This window comes from Phyllostomus hastatus, unplaced genomic scaffold (assembly GCF_019186645.2).
Source record: "Phyllostomus hastatus isolate PE091 unplaced genomic scaffold, TTU_PhHast_1.1 phas_contig_30, whole genome shotgun sequence".
NCBI lineage: Eukaryota > Metazoa > Chordata > Mammalia > Chiroptera > Phyllostomidae > Phyllostomus > Phyllostomus hastatus.
The window spans coordinates 3,278,491-3,302,966 of record NW_025333841.1 but is presented as its reverse complement, the minus strand read 5'-3'; the positions used below and the strand labels follow the sequence as shown (position 1 = coordinate 3,302,966).

The 24,476-nt window shown below is 39.7% G+C and overlaps 1 protein-coding gene across 3 annotated transcripts; it reads right to left on the bottom strand.

Moving 5' to 3' along the window:
- Positions 1 to 13,975: 13,975 nt before the first annotated feature.
- SLITRK4 (SLIT and NTRK like family member 4) lies at positions 13,976 to 24,225 on the bottom strand. Of its 3 annotated transcripts, none has more exons than XM_045839447.1 (2): positions 24,150 to 24,225; positions 13,976 to 19,569 (listed from the first exon to the last, which is right to left on the bottom strand). In XM_045839447.1, the coding sequence occupies exon 2, from the start codon at positions 19,517 to 19,519 to the stop codon at positions 17,003 to 17,005; it is 2,517 nt and encodes an 838-aa protein (XP_045695403.1). In that variant the 5' UTR covers positions 19,520 to 19,569; positions 24,150 to 24,225; the 3' UTR covers positions 13,976 to 17,002. The 3 variants fall into 3 exon arrangements, with proteins under 3 accessions (XP_045695403.1, XP_045695402.1, XP_045695401.1); XM_045839446.1 differs by lacking the exon at positions 24,150 to 24,225 and adding an exon at positions 23,321 to 23,441; XM_045839445.1 differs by lacking the exon at positions 24,150 to 24,225 and adding an exon at positions 22,820 to 23,146.
- Between the last annotated feature and the right edge of the window lie 251 nt (positions 24,226 to 24,476).

Genomic DNA, 24,476 nt, shown 5'->3' with positions numbered 1-24,476 from the left:
ACCCAGGGAACCAGAGCAGATCAATTTAAGAAACAGGGGCTAACAAGAAGAGTCTCACAAACAATGGGAAGACAAAGAAACAATCCTCAAATGAAAGGAAAGGAGGAAGCTTCAGAAAAAAAATGCTAAATGAAATAGAGGCAATTCAACTATCAGATATTGAGTTCAAAGCAATGATCGTCAGGAAGCTCAATGAGCTCACAATGAGCTACTAGAAACTAAAGGGAAGCTAAAACAAACTCACTGCAAACTACATCAACATGAAAAAGGAAATAGAAACTATCAACAAGGGCCAAGAGGAAATGAAGAATACAATTTCTGAACTGAAGAACACAGTAGAAGGAATGAAAGGCAGGATCGATGAAGCAGAAGATCGGATCAGGGAGCTAGAGGACAAAGTAGAAAACAACATCCAGAAAGAGCAGGAAAAGGAAAAGAGGCTCAGAAAGAATGAAGAGGGATTAAGAGAAATGCAAGAAAATATGAAATGTAGTAATATCCATGTAATAGGGATACCAGAAGGAGAAGAAGAACAACAAGGTATCAAAAACTTAGTTGAAAAAGTAATGGTGGAAAACTTCCCTAATTTGATGAGAGAAAAAGTCACACAAATCCAGGAAACACAGAGAGTCCCAAACAAGAGGAACCCAAAAAGGCCCACCTCAAGACACATCATAATTAAAATGGCAAAATTTCAAGACAAAAAGAATATTAAAGACAGCAAGGGAAACACAGGAAGTAACATATAAGGGAGCTCCAATAAGGCTAACAGCTGACTCCTCAATGGAAATGCTCCAAGCCAGAAGGGAATGGCAAGAAATATTCCACGTAATGAGAACCACAGGTCTGCAACCAAGGCTACTTTATCCAGCAAGGCTCTCGATCAAGATAGAAGGCCAAATAAGAAGCTTCCCAGACAAAAGAAGTCTAAAAGAATACACCTCCACCAAACCAGCTCTGCAAGAGGTGCTAAAGGGACTGCTTTAAGGAAAGAAAGGAAAAGAGAGAGAGAGACAGGAACACATGTACATCAAAGGTAATGAATAAGAACCTATCAATAATAACCTTAAATGTAAATGGATTGAATGCTCCAATCAAAAGACATAGAATAGCTGATTGGATAAGAAAAAATGACCCACATATCTGCTGTCTACAAGAGACCCACCTCAGGATAAAAGACCTACAGAGGCTGAAAGTGAAGGGCTGGAAACAAATCTTCCAAGCAAATGGACAGGAAAAAAAAGCCAGGGTAGCAATACTCATATCAGACAAAATAGACTTCCAAAAAAGGTCCATAAAGAGAGACCCAGAAGGTCACTTCATAATACTCAAGGGAAGAATCCATCAAGAAGACATACATATTGTAAATATATATGCACCCAACATAGGGGCACCCAAATACATAAAGAAAATCTTAGAGGACTTCAAGAAAGATATGGACAACAACACAATTATAGTGGGAGATTTTAACACCCCACTATCAAAAATGGACAGATCTTCTAAACAAAATATCAACAAAGATATTGTGGCATTGAACAATACCCTTGAGGAAATGGACTTTACTGATATACACAGAGCCCTCCATCCAAAAGAAGCTAAATATACATTCTTTTCAAATGTACACGGAACATTCTCAAAGACGGACCACATGATAGGACACAAAACAAGCCTCAAGAATTTAAAAAAAAATGGAAATCATACCAAGCATTTTCTCGGATCACAAGGGACTGAAGCTAGAAACCAACCCCAAGGAAAACAAACCCAAAACACTCAAAATCATGGAGATGAAATAGCATGCTATTAAACAATGAATGGGTCAGGAATGATATTAGGGAAGAAATCAAAAGGTTTCTGGAAACTAATGAAAATGAACTCACAACAACCCAAAACTTATGGGACAAAGCCAAGGCAGTCCTGAGAGGGAAGTTCATAGAGATATCGGCCCACCTAAAAAAGTTAGAAACTCTTCAAACAACCTAACCCTACGTCTACAAGAACTCGAGGAACAACAACAAAGACAGCCCAGAGCAAGCAGAAGGAAGGAAATAACCAAGATCAGAGCAGAATTAAATGACATAGAGACTAAAAGCACAATTCTAAGGATCAATGAATCCAAGAGCTGGTTCTTTGAAAAGATAAACAAAATCGACAAGCCTTTAAGCAGACTCATCAAGAAAAAAAGAGAGAAGACCCAAATAAACACAATCAGAAATGAAAGAGGAGAGATTACAACAGATACCACAGAAATACAAGGGATTGTAAGAAATTACTACAAACAGCTGTATGCCAAGAAATTTGAAAACCTAGGTGAAATGGACAAATTTCTAGAAAAATATAATCTTCCAAAACTCAATGAAAAAGAAGCAGAAAGCCTGAACAGACCAATAACAACAAAAGAAATTGAAGCAGTAATCAAAAAACTCCCAACACACAAAAGCCCTGGACCAGATGGTTTCACAGGAGAATTCCACAAAGCATTTAAGGAAGAGCTAACCCCTATCCTTCACAGACTATTCCAAAAAATCCAAAAAAGATGGGAATCTCCCAAACTCTTTTTATGAGGCCAACATCATCCTAATTCCAAAACCAGATAAAGACACAACAAAGAAAAGAAAACTTCAGGCCAATATCACTGAGGAACATTGACGCTAAAATCCTCAACAAAATACTGGCAAACCGCATCCAACAATACATAAAAAAAGATCATACACCATGACCAAGTGGGATTCATTCCAGGGATGCAAGGATGGTTCAATATTCGCAAGTCCGTAAATGTAATACATCACATAAACAAAAGCAAAGACAAAAACCACATGACCATGTCAATTGATGCAGAAAAAAGCATTTGATAAGGTACAGCACCCATTCATGATAAAAACACTCAGCAAAGTGGGAATAGAGGGAGCATTCCTCAACATAATAAAGGCCATATGTGAGAGACCTTCTGCCAACATCAGACTCAATGGCCAAAAACTAAAATCTTTTCCACTAAGATCACGAACAAGACAAGGCTGTCTACTTTCACCACTTCTATTCAATATAGTACTGGGAGTTTTAGCCACAGCAATCAGACAAGAAAAAGAAATAAAAGGCATCCAAAAAGGAAAGGAGGAAACAAAACTGTCACTGTTTGCAGATGACATGACAGTGTACACAGAAAATCCTATAGACTCCACAAAAAAACTGCTTGACCTAATAAATGAATTTGGCAAAACAGCAGGATACAAAGGCAATATCCAGAATCAAAGGCATTTCTGTACACCAACAATGAAACAGCAGAAGCAGAGATCAAGGAAAAAATCCCATTTGAAATGGGATTTTCAAAAAGAAAAAAAAATAGCAAAAAGAAAAAAAAATACCTAGGGATAAACCTAACCAAAGAGGTAAAAGACCTGTATTCAGAAAACTACATAACACTGAGGAAAGAAATCAAGGAAGACACAAACAAATGGAAACATATACCGTGTTCATGGATTGGAAGAATTAATATCATCAAAATGTCCATACTACCCAAAGCAATTTACACATTCAATGCAATAGCCATTAAAGTACCAATGGCTTATTTCATGAGACATAGAACAAACACTTCAAAAAATTTATATGGAACCATAAACGACCCTGAATAGCTGCTGCAATTTTTGAGAAAGAAGAGTAAAGTAGGAGGGATCACAATACCTGACACTAAACTATACTACAAGGCCACTGTAATCAAAACAGCCTGGTACTGGCATAAAAACAGGCCCATGGACCAATGGAACAGAACAGAGAGCCCAGAAATAAACCCAAGTCTCTATGGTCAATTAATATTTGACAAAGGAAGCAGCAACATAAAATGGAATAAAAATAGCCTCTTCAACAAATGGTGTTGGGCGAGCTGGACAGCTGCATGCAAAAAAAAAAATGAAACTCGAGCACCAACTTACACCATATACAAAAATAAATTCAAGGTGGATAAAAGACTTAAATATAAACCGTGACACCATTGAAGTCCTAGAGTAGAACGTAGGTAGGAAAATCTCAGATATTTCACGTAGAAACTTTTTTACTGACATGTCTCCTAGAGCAAGGGACATAAAGGAAAGAATAAACAAATGGGACCTCATCAAAATAAAAAGCTTCTGCACAGCTAAAGAAAACTATCAAAATTAGAAGAGAACCAACTGTTTGGGAAAACATATTTGCCAATGATACCGCAGACAAGGGTTGAATCTCCAAAATATATACGGAACTTATACGACTCCACTCTAAGAAGACAAGCAACCCAATTAAAAAATGGGCCAAGGACTTGAACAGACACTTCTCCAAGGAGGACATACAGAGTATCCAAAGATACATGAAATGATGTTCAATATCGCTAGCCATCAGAGAGATGCAAATTAAAATCACAATGAGATACCACTTCACATCAGACAGAATGGCCATCATAAACAAAGCAACAAACAACAAGTGTTGGAGAGGTTGTGGAGAAAAGGGATCCCTAGTGCACTGTTGGTGGGACTGCAGACTGGTACAACCACTATGGAAAGCAGTATGGAACTTCCTTAGAAAACTGAAAATGGATCTACCTTTTGACCCTGCAATTTCACTGCTGGGACTCTATCCTAAGAACCCTGAAACACCAATACAAAAGAACCTTTGCACCCCGATGTTCATAGCAGCACAATTTACAATAGGTAGGTGCTGGAAGCAACCTAGATGCCCATCAGTAAATGAATGGATCAAAAAACTGTGGTACATTTACACAATGGAATTCTATGCAGCAGAAAGGAAGAAGGAGCTCCTACCCTTTGCAACAGCTTGGATGGAGCTGGAAAGCATTATGCTAAGTGAAACAAGGCAGGCAGTGAAAGACGAATACCATATGATCTCACCTTTAACAGGAACCTAAACAACAAAACAAAGAAACAAGCAAAATATAACCAAAGACACTGAAATAGAGGACAGGCTGACAGTGACCACAGGGAAGAGAAGAGGAAATTTCAGGGGAGAATGGGAAGGATTTACAGGAACAAATTTAAAGGACACATGGACAAAAGCTGGGGGGAGGGTGGTAATGAGAGGGAAGTGGGGAAGGTTGGGTGGGTGGCCTGGAATGGGAGTAAAAGGGAGAAATCTGTACTTGAACAATGATTAAAATCAAATTAAAAAAAAAAGATTTTCTCCTTATCTTTAATCTTGGGTAATTTAATTATGATGTGCCTTGGTGTGTGCTTCCTTGGTTCAACTTCTTTGGGACTCTCTGAGCTTCCTGGACTTCTTGGAAGTCTATTTCCTTCGCCAGATTGGGGAAGTTCTCCATTATTTTTTCAAATTAGTTCTCTGTTTCTTGCTCTTCTCTTCTCCTTCTGGCACCCCTATGATTCGGATGTTGCAGTATATAAAGTTGTCTCCGAGTACCCTAAGCATATTCTCATTTTTTTGAATTCTTATTTCTTTATTCTGTTCTGGTTGAATGTTTATTTTTTCCTTCTGGTCCAAACTGTTGACTTGAGTCCCTGTTTCCTTCCCATCACTGTTGGTTCCCTGTCCATTTTCTTCTATTTAACTTTTCATAGCCTGCACTTCTTCCTCTATTTAGCAACCATATTCAACCATTTCTGTCAGCATCCTGATTACCAGTGTTTTGAACTCTGCATCTGATAGGTTGGCTATCTCTTCATTGCTAGTTGTATTTTTCCTGGAGCTTTGATCTATTATTTCATTTGGGCCATATTTCTTTGTCTTGGTGCACCCACTATATTGTAAGGGGTGGAGTCTTAGGTATTTGCCAGGGTGGGGCAACCCACTTCACTGCATTGTGGCTCTGTCTTTGGGGGAAGTGTCAGAGATGGAATGATGCTGCTTTCTGAGCTCTCTGCTGGCTTTCAGTCACTTCCCCACTACCCACAAGCAAATTGGTCCCTTCTGGTGCTGATTCCCAGGTGGATAGTTTATGTACATTCTAGGACCCTGTGGATGTCTCCAACAAACTCTCCTGTGATGCAGGGAGTTTCTTCTGCCACCTCAGCCCCCACAGATTTTATCAGTCGGATATTTATAGGCTTAATTTTCCCATTTTGGAACCCTGGGTTGTGCCGTCTGTCTTGCTCCCCAGGTGTTCCTCCCAGTTTATCTGCATGCAAATGTAGAATCACCCACTCTGCCAGCCACTGCCTGCTCCAGTCCTCCAGTGGCCGCCTTGCAGTGCATCCTCTCCACCCCAGCTCCCCAGCTCCACTCCTCTTACCGGTCTGGATGAATGTTTCTCCTTCAACTCCTTGGTTGTTGGACTTCCAAACAGTTCAATTTTCTGTCAGTTTTGTTGTGTGTGTTTTTTTGTTCTTGTTTTTTAATTGGTTGTTGTCCTTCTTTTTTTTTGTACAAGGAGGCATAGGATATCTACCTATACCTCCATCTTGGCCAGAAGTCAGATATCCTCTCTTAAACATGCAAATACCTTTGAGAGTACTGACATGCTAATGTGCATGTGAATTAGCTGCCTCTGAATTTGGCATCTGAATGCAAATCAGGGAGGAAGCAAAACATTAAGCAGAATCAGCATTTCAATGGGGTGTGGGGTGTTAGTTATTCCTGGAGGTAATGGCAACTGCCATAAAAGAGGATGTTGGAGTGAGCAGTTGTGGGGCTGCATGAGTAGCAGGTGGGGTGAAGTGGTGGCTTCAGGGGACAGCTGGATAAAGAGAGAGGGAAGGCCAGGGGGTCAATATGCCTCACTCTAATGGACATTTTAACATGTCAGACACCAGTCAAAGTAAATATTTTTATTCTTTTCTATTCTTATCTACTTAAACATAAAATTAATTAGGCAGAGGTTATTTATACATTTAACACTGTTACTATTTACAAGTGAAGTATTATTCTAAAGTGTAAAACTGCTAATTTTGAATGAGTTACTAAGTAATACCTGAAGGAATACTCTTCGTGATTAAATGGGTCGGTGAATGCACAGTAGTCACTTTTGAGGTGGTCCTAGTTAATGTATTGAATGAAGACAAACTTCAAATTGCATTTCAGAGAGATCTTGGATGTGTTCAGAATTTTAAAAAACTAGCAAGACCTAAAATAAACTCAAAACACTTGAGGTCTGAAGTGTTTATTTTCCCCTTGCCTTTTCTCCCCGAAAACTGTCTGTATGGAATGTGATTCAAATAAGAATTTCTGAGAGCATTTTTTATAGTTCAGATAATCTGTAGTTTCCATTCTTAATATAGTCTGTTTAGCTACAACTTGAAGTAAAAATTTTTGGAATAAATTTCAATTCTATCTAATTGAGGGCAAATAAAAAATAGAATCAACTCCAATTACAGAAGATGATGTAACAATAAACTAACCTTTGTGTTCCTTTCACCAATCTCAAGAAATAACCTCAAAATTGAAATGTAGGATTAAAATATTAAATATAAACATGCCTTATCATTTCTATTGTGAGGTTGTTACTACAGTGCCATCTTCAGTGCAATGTACAAAGGAGGTTCTTTTTTTCTTTGTATAAAATTAAACATTAGAAACTATGTTCTTTGGAATGCTGACACAAATTGAAAACACTAAAAATTGGAGGGAACTTTGTGTTTCTTCTAAAATGATGCTTAATATATAACTGGTATTTGGGATTATTGATTTGTTATTCCAATATCTAGTATATATCATCTATTAGTTACTAAACTACTATAGAGTAAATATTTAAATATTTGGGACAAAATCCGTATTTGATAGTTTTGACTTGCTTGATAAATTACTTTGATGCATACCCCAGAGAAACACAGGAGCTTAGAGTTAGAAGTGTCCTCCAAGATCTGTTCCAAGCTTACATTCAAATAAATTTTCTTGAATAATATCTATCCTCCTTGTCAGAACCATTCTCAATTTGGACACTTCCATGGATAAAGAACCCTGTAGTGTATCTGGCTCATACTAGTTATGAGCTGCTATATAACCTTATGGAAAATGTCCTTATGCTACATTGGAATGTCTCCCTGAAGTCTCACCAACAGATTCTCATTCTCTCCTCTGTAACTTCCAAAAAGAGCAGTGTAATGGAAATAGCATCATCCTGTGAGTTAGGAGCATCAGGTCCTAGACCAGTTTTGCCATAATATGTTACTTGACCTTGGGCAAGTCACCTTCCCTTTCTAACCCTGGTTGCTCTTTCACTAGAAAAGGAATTGGGACCAAATGATCTGATTTGGAAATTCAATGAGTATATATACAGCCATCTTCCTGTGATGGCCCTTAAACATAATAGAATAAAGACCATTTAGTTCAGCCTCACTTGGCTACAGTAAGAAAAGTATGTTAGAAACTGGTCTTCTCCAATGTGATTGTATTCAAATGAGCAACTGAAATCAGATAAGCATGGGGGATTAAATAACCCAGTTAATGCTTACATTCTAGGCCACAGCACAGTCTAGGCAACCAAGATGACTGTGCAGAGAATGCAAATATCTATGAACTGGAGTGAAACTTCCTTTACAATGCACATATTGAAATCTACAAAAAGTCAACAAGTTCAAAAAAGGAGATCTACCATGAGGTGATTTTAATACAACACTTCACTTTGTTTCTCTAAGAACACTAGGTTTCTTTTTAATTCTGATAATTTTACCCAGTTTCCAATGCACATTTCTATGTAACAGCTAAGGTTCATATAGAAAAAAATGCTTTGTATATTTTGAGACTGACACATGATACAGCAGCATTTCAGCAGCTGTATCAAACCTGAGCAAATGAGTATTGTCTGAAAGAGTGCAAGGAGAAAATAATAGTCATGTTTTATGGCAACACATGGCAAGCCTGCCCACATGTCAACAATAGCACAGTTCTTTAGTCATTGCAGGGATTCCAGAGTGAAAACTGGTTTCTTTGAGTCCAGCTGAGAAGATAAAGCATTGAACTACAATTCCAATGTAGTGGAATCTAAAACACAAGAAAGATTTTCCTAAGTTGACTTTTTCTCTGATAACTCACTTTATCTTCTTATAATTATTTTTGTGTCAGTAGGACTTCCTTTTAAATAAGTCACTATTAAATTTCCTATATTTCTAGAAGTTACAGAAGGAAATGAACAGATAGCAGCATCAAGATTCTTTCTATAAGTAACTGAGTTTCCAAGGTGGAGATTACCTTCTGCTTTGAAGGAGAGCTGTGAATAAAACAACTAGTAGTTGTTGTGCATGGGAAGATAACCAGTAAATAAAAACAAATATAGTAATGTAGAATATATATACAACTGAAATGTTCTTTAGTTGTGATAACATTATAACTCACTTTATGCTTCAGAAATATATCTCAAATATATGCTTGGACATAGAATCTTAGATTTTTTTGTGTGTACTTCCATGAAGAATCACACAACAGTGAAAAAAAATCTACTTAAGCTAGCCTGTGCCATAGATGATGTCGGCTGTTCATACCAGCAGAAGAGAAGAATTTCCAGCAGGGAGGACTTGGCAAATGTGACAACATCCTGCTATGGAACAAGGGGTCCCATGGCAGAGATGTGGCTTCCCAGGGGTTGTTGCAGGAAATGGTTTCTGAAATATGCACTTGGTAATTTTTATTGGAATTCAATTCCTGAAAACAACCCAAAAGGTCTAGCTGCTTTTTACCATGACATTAGAAACCCAAATGTTTGTATCGATTTATTTTGCTCCCTATCAAAATTCATTATTTATAAAATGTATGTCTCACCTCTTGTTCTCATTAAACACAAATACTTCTTATTGTTTTTTTATAGATAGAACGGTATCAGGAGGCCTTAACAATCAGTCAATCCATGATGTCAGTCATCCCAGGAAAAAATTCCATGGGGGCTCAAAAGGTAACTAGTTACTTTAATTAACCACTGAATTCTTTGAAAATACATGAATTACTAGCATTGTGTTGATATAGCCTGGATTTCATAAGCTATATTTGAAAAAAAAACCAAAGCAGAGAATAAGAAAAGAGAAGTCTAAGATTTGACATATTTTACCATGATTCTTATTTAGTAATCAGATTCTGAGTTTTGTCTGATAAGCAAACACTTTTTTTTCCCTTAATAATCTTTTGCCTTTATCCTCCCCAAATCCTCCCCAATCTTAACTTAGGTACAGAGCTGTTTAGTTAGTAATTTTTAGTCTACTATCTCCTCTTCTCTTTTTTAACATGCACGTTCTAATAATTTCTTTTTTGTTGTTTTTTAAAGTTTTTTTTAAGATTTTGTTTATTTGTTTTTTAGAGAGAGGGGAAGGGGAGGAGAAAGAGAGGGACAGAAACATCACTGTGTGGTTGCCTCCCACATGCCCCCAACTGGGGACCTGCCCCGCAACCCAGGCATGTGCTCTGACTGGGAATCGAAATGGCAACCCTTTGGTTTGCAGGCCTGTGCTCAATCCACTGAGCCACACCAGCCAGGACCATGTTCTAATAATTTCTTTTTTTTTTTTCAACCCAGGCATGTACCCTGACTGGGAATCGAACCTGCGACACTTTGGTTCACAGCCCGCGCTCAATCCACTGAGCGATGCCAGCCAGGGCTTAATAATTTCTAATCAAAATCTGACCCTGGGGTTCTTTATTTTGGATCTTGATATCCCTCCATGATTCTGTGAATAATATTTGAGAAGGATAGTAGCCATGTTGATTTGTATCATGGTTTATCTAGGAATTGCACACCCCATACATATTAACTGAGCTTATAGGTTGAGGATAATAATGATAATGATGGTAAAGTTAATACATAAGAGAAATAAAAATTAAATCTCAAGGCAATAGACATTACTGACACCCAAGGGAGTCCTGGGAGATGAACTGGGTCTACTTTCTACTGTACATCAAACAGTAGCCAGGTTTCGATCTAAACTGCAGCAACCAAACAGGAACAGAATGATAGATATGGGGATCATCTGGAGGGTTATCAACCTGGAGGGAGAAAGAGGAGAATGGCAGGGGAAGGTAGAGGGATTAAGAAGCATAATTGGTAGAAACAAAATAGACAACGGAGAGGTTAAGAATAGTATGAGAAATGGAAAAGCCAAAGAACTTATATGTATGACCCATGGACATGAATTAAGGGGGGTGGTGAATGCTGGTAGGAGAGAGGGTAAAGGACAGAGAAGGGCAAAGGAGTAAAAAGTGAGACAGGTGTAATGGCGTAATCAATAAAATATACTTTTAAAAAAGTGCAGCAACCAGCAGAAACATCATTTTGGGCCCCAAATACCTGCTTTTATTTGAAAAATCTAGGTAGTCAAGTCAGAAACATTTTGTTTACATCAACTAAATAATTCCCTTTGTGCATAATTCATTTTCTGTGCATTCCTGTGTGTGTGTATGTATAGGTAGGTAGGTAGACCTGGCCTATCATGTAAACCAATAAACAATTACATGAGCTAAAAACATTGTTTACATTTCTTTTTGATGTTGAGCTTCACTAATTTCACACTAATAAACACACTGAATGGCTACAAATATGACCTATAAGAAAAGACTTTTATTAGTGAAAACAGCATTAAAAGTACTGATATCAACTCCAGAATTTTACCACAATTGTTCAGTTTACATGGAACAATGATTGAAATATACATTGCAATTTTTCATAGGGAGAACAGAGCTTACTGTGATTTTCAAAGGCTTCCATGAGCAGTATCGGCTGTACAACATGGCCTCCTTAGGCTGCAAACCAGCAGCATGTAAAATTATCTACTTTATGAGGTGCCAAATAAGAGAAATATGTTGTTGAAGAACTTTAGAAGACTATTTCCTTCCTACAGCTAATTTAAAAGTGATATTTTATATTTTTTCATTACATATTCATATCATTTCTCTGAAGGCCTTATTCATGAGCTTTTTAAACAAGTAATTTATCATTTTGATGTATTATTAAAAATCATAAGAATTTCTATTTATCCAGTATGTCTACAAAAGCAAACTGAGGTGGAGGTCTGAGTAATTCTTTCCTGGTTCTGGATTCCAGAGTCAGCAGATCTAGTCATTATGATTTAATAAAAAATTTGAATTGTTTTATTCTCAATAGCAATTATTTGGCTCAAAGTGTTCAAGTAGTTGTCTCAGAGCCCCACTTCATTTTCCCTCTCTAGACATAAAAACAACAGGCTAAAAAGAACCTTTAAAAATTAAAAAGTCTTAGTGTTTCATATAAGATAGGCAGTTCAGTTTGCTTTCCTTGATTTCCCCTTCTAAAATGCAATCTTGTCAACCAGTGGGAACTGAAACAAAATGAAATTCAAAATTAGATTAAGGATAGCTTTCCACACAATAAGCTATTAAAATTCATTTAACCTCTAATTTGCTTTTAATTTAACAAAGGACAACTCCCCAGTAAATATGAAGTTTAGGGTTAACAATTATCAGGTGAACTTGATGTATGTCATCAGTAATTCCCAGTAAGTGAGGCCACAAACAGGATATTTTAGTTTAGTCCATCTGACCATGGTGACTAATTTAATGAGCACTGGAAAGGAAGCCAAGCTTTCATTTGATGCCACTTGTCTACATAACTGAGTGGCTGGACCCAGTGCTCTGTGCTCACTACTCATAAAGAACTAAAAAAAGGCACACAATCACGTAGTGTATATACTGTGATACATAAAACATTTAATCCAAAAGTATTTGTATAAGCTACCTATACTGTTTATATCTTCAGCACAGCTAGGTATAGACCTAAGGCCACACAATCTTAATTTATGTTCTCTTTGTTTCCCTCTCTCTTTCTATATCTTCCCATAAGGAAACATGCCTTAAATCCACTTCATTGCTTAATGCAGTCTGTTTATAGTCCTTGCTACCCTCAAATGAACCATAATGCAATTGGCTCATTATTCTCAACCATAATAACCCTAGAAAAACAATACATTGATGGTTTGGTCATTTTGGAAAATAAACAAATAAAAACCACACTCCACCCCATCAATGGGTAGGTAATCAGTAACTAGTCAAGTTGGCCATGATTACAGGGGTCTTGAAGTTTTGCTAAAGGTATTTCAATAGCTAGTTAAGACTGACTATTATACTAGCTTGCCTACAGTTATGTCAGATTCCAACTGATTAATGGCAATGAGCAAGAATCAAAGTATGTTGATCTTGGCACTACCTGACTTTTCTCTAAAGAAGCTGTCAGTGGAAAGGAACACAGATTGCAAAGATGTTTGAAAAGAAAGCATCTCTTAACATAGAGTTAGCAATTAAGTTGAATACAAACAGTATTCTAAAGGTCTATGTCTTACCCTCAAATCTAGGTGAAAAGATCGGTTTGGTTACTGCTTTATTTCTTCTGAAAAATAATGGAAAGATAAATAAATATATTTAACAAACTATAGCTTCAGAAATACCATTGTAGCAAACAATTTTATTAATACTTTCATAAAATGGCATTTAATAAATTTTCTCTAATAATTTGATGTTATTAAAACAAACAAAAGTCATTAAAACAGTTCCTTTCTGTGATTTACATTATCTTTTATAGCATTACTTGATTTTTGTCTTATAAGCTAACCTAAAATACTAATAATCAAATCAGGGTAAAAACAATACAATGTATTTTCTTTATTTCAAAATAGTGATTATAAATACATTCTTAATATATTTCTCCCCGGCTCTTTGGATGCGACAACAATAACAAAAAAAATAACTCACTGTGCTCATTTCATACAATGTCAATGTACAAATCATGCAAAAGATATTGTAAATTAATATTACTGCCATACATTTCTAGATGTGTTCTGTTATTTCCACAATACCTGTTGATGTTACTCATGAGGCCATGCCCTGTATAATGTATGCATCCTTATGGCTTAAAATAATTAAATGGTTTTTAAAAGCAACAAAAGAAAGCTGGTCTTAAATGATTTTCTAATTAATATATTTATTCAGTTTGTTATGCAGAATGGAAAACTAAATATAGAATATAAATTGCCTTATATACTTCAATCACTGTATTTTAATAGCTGCTTTCTCATAAAATTACACAAAGATTTACTTTTAAAGAATTGAATCATCTTTATTGATTTCATAAAAAAATAATTTAAAACTTGATTTATATTACATGAACATAATATATTATCTCAACCCCTTCACTGAATTCATACACTCTATTTTCTTTGCAACCATTCTAACAGAGTCCAAGCACATGATACAGTGCCAAGAAGCCCATGATGTGTCAGACCACATTAGAAATGAGCACTTCTTGAATTCTCTAGATTTGAATCAAATTCTGCCAAAAATGCTGTACTGACATATATATCATTCCTCAAGGGGTTAAACTAACATCAAGGTTATAGCTGAAGCCAACAAAATGTAGATACAGTATTTTAACTGCTCTTGTACTCAACTAAAAACTTATGCCTAACTATGTTATCATAAAATATACAAGTAGAACTAATGAGAGACAGATGCAAAATAGTATACACTGTATAATGTAGGCACAATGACTTCAGTTAAGAAAAATATATCAGCCTTAACCAAGGATGTGTTACTGTAATTCACTTACAATTAGATCTTCCAAATAACCACATATATTTAAATTACTTTTTTTTGTTTTAAAAAAGGTGAACATTTATACCTTTCAGCAGAAAAGTTTGAGATAGCCAATATGCTACAGCAAGCTTTGAGATAGTGGCAGGCACTCTTGCCATTGACCACTGCAGAAACCTTGAAACATCTTCAAAGCATCACCACAATGAATAAAAGGCATCATCCCAATGACCTATGATCCCAGATCATGGATGGAGCTTTCCAGTTCCTTCCATAAGTGTCTACTTAAGATTTTTCAATCCATCCATACATTATTGACAGGATAAGCTAAAACACTTTCTGTGAAGCCTTTCCATATTTATCCTGTCAGTATGCATTAGGAGCCCTTTAATCCACGAATGCATGCAAGCAGGGTAATGGTATATTAAACGTCCTTATGAAATTGTAGATGAAAACAAGCTGTTGGGCACACATCTTCGTGTCCTTTCTTTCAAGATCAGAAAGCAAGTATTTGTATCTTTTAAATATTCATATAAAGTTTTCACAGATTTTGTCATGAAAATTAAAATTACACATTAAAGTTTTAGGAGCACCGGCACACATATGCAGACAATTTTTTTTGCTATTTAAAAAAAATCTTCAAATTATTGATATGTATGCACACACACACACCTGCAAGAATTCCAAGGTTTTTTTTTAATCTTGGAACAAACATAGAAAACCCTGAATTTAGTAATCAATAAAGGGACTAATATCACAACTCTAACCATAATATCATTTTGGAAACTGTACTAAAACATCTGCCACTTGAAATTCATGAAGAATGTCTATGTTGTTTACCTTCTTGGTCATCTTACTGATGAATACAATAGTTATAAAAGATGGAGCTCCAAAAATATACACACACAGGTAGGCCAAGAAGGCGACGTGTTTGGGGATGTCACTTTGCTAATCAGGAGCTCCTAAAAATCTTCATGTATCTCCCATTATAAAGTATCTCCTTCCTTTGACCAAGTTTCACTCCGAAGTTAACAGCACAAGCAAACACAGTGGCATATCATTTGTACTTGCAGACTATGAACTCATCTGAGACCAATGAAAGCATTTTACAGAGTGGCTTTGATAGCTGAGGTTACCATGATGTTTAATGTTCTCCTTGATTATCTGATAGTAGTCAGGATGATGAAAGAACAGGATACTGATGCGAGATATAACTATTAACCTTACTCATTACTTTTTAAAATATTTGTCATGAAAACTATTTTAGTTAAGCTCCTAGAATCCTGAAAAGCAAGACAACTGATGGCAAATAACAACTGCCCCAGACACGATACTATAAAACTAAGGGACCTATTTTAAAATGCACAGTTGGTAACAAATCTGAAGATAATATGCTGAATTCTCAAGAATAGCACAGAACTGTTTTTTTAAATATTTTTGTTTGTTTTTTGGTTTTTTTGTTTTGTTTTTAAATTATACCTGATCACAATGTCCAGAATATTTCTGTACACATAAACTTCAGTTTCAGTTTGGTATATTTTTTCTGCCTAAATTTATACTTATTGATAAATTCCCTGTGATCAGGAAAACAAGTCAGGCATATTAAATACATATTAAGGAGTACATATTTTCCTATTTAGTATACAAAGTACTTCATAAATATGAATTATGTTACAAAAATAGCTTTGGGTGCGCTCACATGGTAAGCACTTTGCTAATTTTGGACAACCTTTAAGGATTGTGGGTATTTCACATAACTGAGAACAAACTCTAATGTTAGTTTAATTTGAGCCATGTTTAATTCTGATAAACATCACGTATTTATTCAGATCACCACAAACGCTATGTAACTCACATTGATTTTTTTCTCTTTTAGGTTTTATGTATTATAGACAGGTAATGCTTAAAGTGTTCAAATTTATTTTATAGTTATGTGATGCATGGTATATTTTAAACAAATATTTGCACAATTTAACATTATAAATCCAGCAGTTTCAAGATGCAGGCCATAAAGGTTACCAATTTACAAATACTATCGAATGTTCTCTCTTTGCATGCTTTTTTTTTACTTTTCAGATAATCTTTACACAGAGTTGTTACAATTCCACAAATCAAAAGGATTACTCCAGTTCCACCAACTTAATCTACGTGCAAGATGAAGGACCCAGCTGAGGTGCGAACACTGGTACAGTTTTCTTGACTTTGCTTTACAAAGCACAAAGAGACAAAGGTTTTGTATTGGGGTACAAAACACATTTGCCTCTTGAGGTTAAATTCAGTGTGTTATGTATATAAAGCATCCCTTTGGCAATAGAGTTTGCAGTATCCCCACAGGACTCCACAGTATAGGTTTTATGTAGTAAAATCTATTAAGGAAATTCTCTTCTGGACACATCTTTGCAGCTGCAGTTAATGAGACACCTTGGAAACACCTGCCTCTATGCCTATTGATAATATAGTATTTGGAAGTTAGAAGTCAACAAAAGGCACTTTCATCATTAAATAAATGTCCTCTGCATGAAGATCACATGACCTAGATCTTGTTCAAAGCCGTCTGCTCCTCAAGGACCTGAAGGTAATCGGGGGAACTCTGGAGTTTTGCTTTCAGTTCAAAATACTCGCTGCTCTTCCTTTGCTCTACCACAATTTTACTGTGGTTGCCACCTATCAATGACTTCTTGTTTTTTTTGTCTTGTTGTTTTTCTGGATAACGGATCTCAAAGCCACTGACACCTATGCTATTGTACTCCTTTTTGCTTTCTAGAAAATTCTGAATAAACACATTGGAATCCCTGCTCGGGAATAATTCATCCAGCTCATCAATTGTGCTCAATCTCTTTCTGCTATCTACATGTAGTAAGTCTTTCTCCTTGTCAGCAACATTTCTCATGACCACTTTCTGTCCTGGGGGATCTGAAAACATGAACCCAGTTTCTGACTCTTTCAAGCCACATGTGTGGCTCTTGCTCATCTGTTCTATGGTTTGTGGAATGAAAGCTTCTGTGCTCAGCCCATCTTTTTTATTGGATTTGTGGTCATGCTTCCTCAGCTGCAGCTGCATGGAGCCACACTCTGGATTCCCCAAACCTTCGTGTTTTGCCGTGGGTTTCTTGTTTCGTCGCAGCACAAAAACAAGAAGGCAAAAAGCAACAAACACAGTTAAAATGAGGACCACTAAGATACTTAAGATTAAAATCGACAGAGGCACTGGCCCACCAGGAGGACTTCGAATAGGACCCAGCGGGGTGGTGAAGGTAATGGCAGGTGCAGGGCTCGTGAATGGTGCAGATGGCTTGTTTAAGAGTTTTGGACATAAGATTTCATTTTTGAGGGACTTCAGTTCAATGTTAGCAAACTGAACAGGTGTTTCACATTTTAGTTCTTTCACAATAATCCCATCGTTCAACTTCTCCAGCCACAGTTTTAATGCCACCAAGTCACAAGTACAGTCCCACGGGTTGCCCTCCAAGTCAATCTGTGTAAGAGATTGTAGTTGATCGAGGACCCCACTGACAGGTAGGTACATGAATTTGTTGTTCCTCAGGTTCAGTCTCGCAAGGGGTGCTCCAGAAAAAATGTAAACGGGCAGGCTCTTTAAGAGATTGTTGTTTAAGTACAGTAACTGCAAATTTGGCATCGAGTCAAAGGTGCCCGCTAAGATTTCTTTAATCAAATTGTACTCCAAATAGAGATACTGCAGGTTATGAAGGCCTGAAAATATTTCGGGATAGAGTCTCTCAATCTGATTGCCATTGAGATACAGCCTGCGTAAATTAGTGAGATTGTGGAATACATCTCCCTTTATCACTGTAATCTGATTGCTGCCTAAATGGAGCAAATCCAGTCCTTCAAACTCGCTGAAGTCTGAGATATCCATATCTTTGATGCTGTTGCCATTGACATGCAACTTCTTGGCATTTATGGGTCTTGGTATCAGTTCAGACATGGATTGTATATTTTTCTCTTGGCAGTTGACACTCAGTCCCAAATCTGAAGGATGTGTTTTACAAAAGCAAGGCGCAGGGCAAGGTGTAAGAGGAGGCACCCTTGTTTGGTAAGATACAATCTGACTGAGATTGCGATTGGAGAGGGCTTTGCCTGCCACGATTCCAGAGATCTTGGAAGGATTTGTAGTTTTCGGTGGTTTGGTCACTAATCTGTGTAAGGATGTTTGAGTAGTGTGACCATTGGGAGTAGTGTAGCCATTTTCCAGCTGAGATGGAGGCAGGATCCGTACATCAAAATCACTGCCTGTGCCCATGGGGCATAATTCTTGTTTGTTGGTTTCTTTTAAAAGCCTTCCATATAAGTCACTGGGAGTTTCACAGATAGCTTCTCCTATGTAAATGTTATATGGCATATTCTCCAGCCAAGCTTTTAAAGGCAACAAATCACAGCTACAGTTCCAAGGGTTATCTTCCAGTTGCAATTCAACAACGCGGCCTATGTGTTCCAGAACTCCAATATAGGGGAGCTTCTGAATTCTGTTCCCTCGTATATCCAGATGGGTCAAAGATGCAAATCGGAATATATTATCAGGAAGGAATGAAATCAGATTGTCATTAAGAATGAGAACTTTCAGTTTGTGGAGCTTATTGAAGGCTCCTCGTTCAATATACTTGATTAAATTGTAGTCAGCCTGGAGATACTCCAAGTTCTCTATGCCAAGGAAAGTGTCAGCTCGGAGAATCTTTAATTCATTGTTGTTCAAGTGCAACTGCTTTAATGCACTGAGGCCAAGAAAGGCTCCTCCCTCAATGTTCTGCAGTTTATTATTTCCCAACTGCAGGGATACTGCATGTGAAAAATTCAAGAATGTATTTGGATAGAGGATATTTAAAAAATTGTTTTGGAAATTGAGGTGATAAAAATTTGACCAAGGTGGTTTCAGTTGGTTTGGTCTGTAGACTGAAACCTTCTCACAGTTCACATACAGCACATTCTCCACTGACACACAGGAGCACACATTGCAAATTTCCACCGATATGTCAGAATCTGCATTTGTCGATGAAATCAGGGCTGACAAGATCAGAAAGAGCCAAAGAAACATCTTCTTGCAATCAGCAAACAACGTTATGCTTCTGAATAAAGAGAAATAATCTAAAAAATAAAAAGAAAACATTTTTCAATGATACTTACTTGAAAAGTTATTTGTGCTTATAAGTACAGTAACTGAAAATCTGGCTGTAATTATTAGCTTTGTATTTTTAAGGCACCAAAAGCTGTAAACATTCTCACTTACTCAAACAATAACCAATAAAAATGGCATACATTTAATTTCCACACCTGTAGTTTATACAACATTTACAGGTGCAGAACACATGACAAACAACAGGAAAAAAGACTGTTGATCATGCTTATACCTTAAAAATCTGAAATATTTTCTCTACATGGACCACCAAACTGTGACCTTGAACAAACATAGACCTTAAGCTTCCTATTTGGAACTTTAATGACTGATCCCAGCCCATCACAGTCAGCCTGTAGTTAGCACCACAAAGGCATTTCAATTAGTAGATTTCTACTCTCTAGCCTTCAGCTTGATAAGAAGCTGAACAGAAGAGATATTAGATCTCTGCGTTCAATGGAGTATGTCAATGAGATGATCTAGCTGCTATAAAGGGGACAGTCGAAAGGCCAAGGTGGAAGGAGCCCCTCAGAAAAGATATGTCTGAGCTTCAGTCCATTGGGAAGCACATTGCCACAAATCAGTTCACTCCTGTACACTACTACCTCAAAAAAAAAAAAAAAAACAACTCACACACAGATTATCCTGTGAGGTTCTAGAAAAATAACTGAGTAAGGAAGGCCGAGTTTTGGATTCAGATAAATAAACCATATCTAGTTTCCTGTCAGTCCTCTTCCAAACAGGGGGAAAAGCCTTTCATCTTTGGGTTCCTGAATACAGGAGAGAAAACTCCTTGCTCCTACGTTGCTTACCTGATGCCCAAACGGCTTTCCCTCCCCCAAGAACTGGATCTCCTACCTACGTGGCCCTCTTCCATTACTTTGTGTGCCATTTTGAACCCAGCTCCGACTGACTGACACTTAGCTCAAATGCTTATCTGCTTCACTTTGACCACAGACTGCCAATGCTGAGGAAGAATTCACACACTACAATTGTTGAGTGGCTGTATCTGCAGCACCAAATACAGATATTATAGCAAATGTGTGTCCTAAAATCATTTTCCAAACATCCCCTTCCCAATATTACCACCCCATGTCTCTCTCTATAAACAAATCAAGAATCACTCTAGTGGAGTTTAATGCTTAGCAAATTAACCTGTTTTAGCCAATCCTTAAATACTGCATGCATACACAAATATATGCAATGCATCATAGAAAAGATTAAAAGGAACAACAAGCATTGTGGATTTTTATTGATGCTATTTTAACCACGTGAGTCTTTTCCATCTTGAATGGGAAGCTGGCTGCAATTTCATTATGGTTACCACCAAATATTAATTAAATAAATCACCCAGGAATACACAATGAGGGAATGATACAAAGACAGAAGTGTCACACAGAAACTCCTTTGTTTATTTTACCCATGAGGAATCAGCCAGTGGTAAACTGAACATGTCTCAAGGTAGACAATTCATTAGCCACGACCCAGGAAGATTTGCATTTTAAGTAGTGCGGTTCAGCATACAGGAAGCACCGCCAAGATTCTCCTTGGCTGCCATATAGACCTGCATTCCCCCTATTCACTGTGACAGCTTGATTGGCAGTGCAAAAAGAAGTCATAATTCTTAAGTATGACATCATTCAAACCAACTTTCATTGTAAAATCAAAATTTTACTTGATCTTTTTTCATTGCTATAGATGTGGTTTTCAACAGAAATTCTAGTTCGGTTGAGTCATTTCTTGTACCTACCACCACCCCCCCGCCCCAAGAAACCAAAAAGTAACCAAATTAAAAACAAAACAAAACAAAAACCTGAATTCAGTACAAAAATAAGAACAAGGAGCATGAACAGATCTCAAATGCACAAGGCGCTACCTTCCTTCTCCCAATTTCTACTTTAAGTAGGGGGCAGGGGAAGCGCAAGGAAGTGCTAGGAAGTTCCCCAATGCAGCTCTATGAAACAGAGGAAGCCAAGACAGCTGGAGGGCCAAGCAAGGGAACTGGGTAGTCATCCGCCTAAAGAGAGAAGGGAAGAGAGATTGAAAGGGCAAGAGACCATGGAGAAGTAGAGAGGGGAAGAAATTAAGAGCTAGGAGAAGGCAGCTAGCATGAGGGGAAGGGGGCATTACATGTAAGGGGAAAAAAACTTCACATTCACATGGCACCACTAAAACATGCCCGTTTTAACGGTGGTGTGGGAAGGCAGCAAAGAAAAAGAAAACACAAAGTATGAGTTAGGTACCAAGAGCTATCTCTTAGGCTGCCAAGAGTGGCTTGGCTCTCGCGCTCGCTCTCTCTCTCTCTCTCTCTCTCTCTCTCTCTCTCTCCCTCTCCCTCTCCCTCTCCCTCTCCCTCTCCCTCTCCCTCTCCCTCTCCCTCTCTCTCTCTCTCTCTCTGCCCCGCAAGACGCTCAGCTCCCAAGGCTGGCCATGATTGCACAAACCTAGCTTTACCACAAATCCAGGAACTACCTGAGTGCCGCGCCTGGCGCTCCGCACTCGTGTGAAGAGAGCTGGTATGCGGGGAGCAAACAGCCCGGGAGGGTGGGCCGAGGTGGCACCCCTGGCCTGGGAAACCTCTGTCTGCCCGCCTAAGGCACGGAGTGGGGGGGGGGGGGTTCCATGGAGAGACGCGCTCACTGCCGCCCCCTGTGCGCTACCTCGGGCCGGCAGCGACGCGGCTGAAGGGGCCGCTGGCGATGGCGCGTACCGCAATGTTTTGCCGCATCCTGGTGCCGGGAGCCGGCACCAGCCCCCTCCCGGGTCCGAGCCCGAGCGGCGGCCTCGTGGGCCCGGCAGCGGAGGTGGGGACCGCTCCGGATGTCTTGGGGGCCTTCAGACCCGATGCGCACACATTTCTTTGCGCGCTCCCGTCCCACAAGGGGCAGCTGCTGGAGTTTCCGTCCGCCTCTCTAGACCCGGACGTGCAGTGATTGAGGGGGAAGATATGGTCAGCTCAGGCCACGAGGGCGATGGCCACTGGGGTGTCACTGGCCCGATTTTCACATGAATAGTGACCCTGTCGTTCCTTGGCTGAGAGCGTCGGCCCAGGCTCCCCCTTGCCCGCACCGCCGCCTCCCTCGCCCCCCCCCCCCCACCTCACCCTGGCCAGCCACAAAACGCTGCTCTCACCAAGCCAGATATCAGCTCAACATTTGGGCATCTTGCAAAGTCGCGCTACCAGCGCTTGCCCAGCTTTGCAGGGCTTTTAGAGTTACCCACCGGCTTCTCTCGTATCCCCTTTCTCGCTGGGTGCCAGAAATCTCCGACCAGCTCGCGGGCCACTGCCCAGAGCCTCAGATCCACGTCCGCCTAGAGTGTCTGCGACGGGGCACACAGAAAACAAAGCCCAGTGCAGCGGCCCCGACAGTCCGAGCCGCCCTAGACTAGGGCACTTTCCCCGCCGCCCCTGCCTTCCTGGGGGGCAGCGAAGCTCAGAACACCAGATTCTTTAGGTCCTCAGGGACTTGCGACCACGCCGCGGGCAAGCAAGCGGGAGCGGAGGCGGAGTCGCCAGTACGGCCGCTTTGGCCACTCTGCCAGCCCCAAACCAACACGACCCAAACTAAAAATAATAAGCTACCTGCCCCCCTCAGCGCACGAGCGCGCGCGCGTGCGCACAAACACGCGCGCGCGCGCACACACACTAGCTACCGAGCTGAGGGGAGAAGAGGGAGCGCGTGTTAGTGCAGTTCTCTCAGCCCCCACTGTAAATTTACCCACCTTCGGAGCCTGGTGGCTCTTATAGAGCGTGCGGCGCCGCGGTCCGTGCTGCAGTTTCAGCGATGTTCACTACGTGATCCCATCTCCAGCTCCTCCGCGCTCGCTCGCCCGTCAAACCCACCAGGCAGCCCGGGCAAGCCAGCAGCCGGGCAGAGGCGCGCGCGCACCGGGCCAGACACCGCGCGAGACACCGCGCGCGCACCCAGCCTCTCGCACACGGGCTGCACCTTTACATACACTTGCTCAATCCCCGCCCCCGCCCCCCTTCAGCATACACGTAGCCTTCCCTCCTGACACTCAAGCACCTCGACCCCCGCACATTCCTGAGCTCCCCCGTCCCCCACTCAGACACCCCCACTTGATTTCTACCCACACATAGGGAAAGGCAGCTCACTTTCCTTTCAGCATCCGCCCCCTCTTTATTCCTAAAACATCCCCTAGGGAGGAGCGACCCCTTTCCTCATGCACAGAGACAGTGGTTCCCTAATGCGAGGGCGCCAACCTCCATCCCCCCATCACATACACGCAAACTCGAGTCCTTTCTCCTCCCCCAGTCCCCTAAAAAACGAAGACACACACGCACACACACACACACACACACACACACACACACACACACAACCGGGGCGTTCCTTTCAGAGAGCAACCAAGAACCCAGGCAAAGCCAAAGAAACATCGGAGAGCTGGGGGGAAGATGGGTCGAGGGAGGTAGACTGGGGCGTCGAGTCTACGCGGAATTGAATAATTCCAGGATCGAGGGGGGTGAGTCAACAACAATGACATTCAAAGGCAACAATCGCACTTGGGCTTTGTATCACGAGTACAGTACCTTTGGCTAATTGTCACCCCACCGAACAGAGGGCTCCGGGAATACTTCTTCGGTAGCGGGCGATCCTGGATGGAGCCTTCTTTGGGGCCAGCTTCCTGGGATCCAGTAGTTTTCGCACTCCCCCTACCTGTCTGCGCGTAAAGGGCTGGGGGCTTTAAGGCAAAAGTGTGAAGCTTTAGCCCAAAGTGAGACTATTTCGTGGGTTTAGGAGACGGCTAACTCTCCATACCTTAGAACTCTGCGAACCTTCGGCGTCGAACAGGTTAAGCGGGGTGACTAAGGAGCTGGGGGTGGGGAGAGGGTATAGAGATAGAGGAAAAAGAGGTG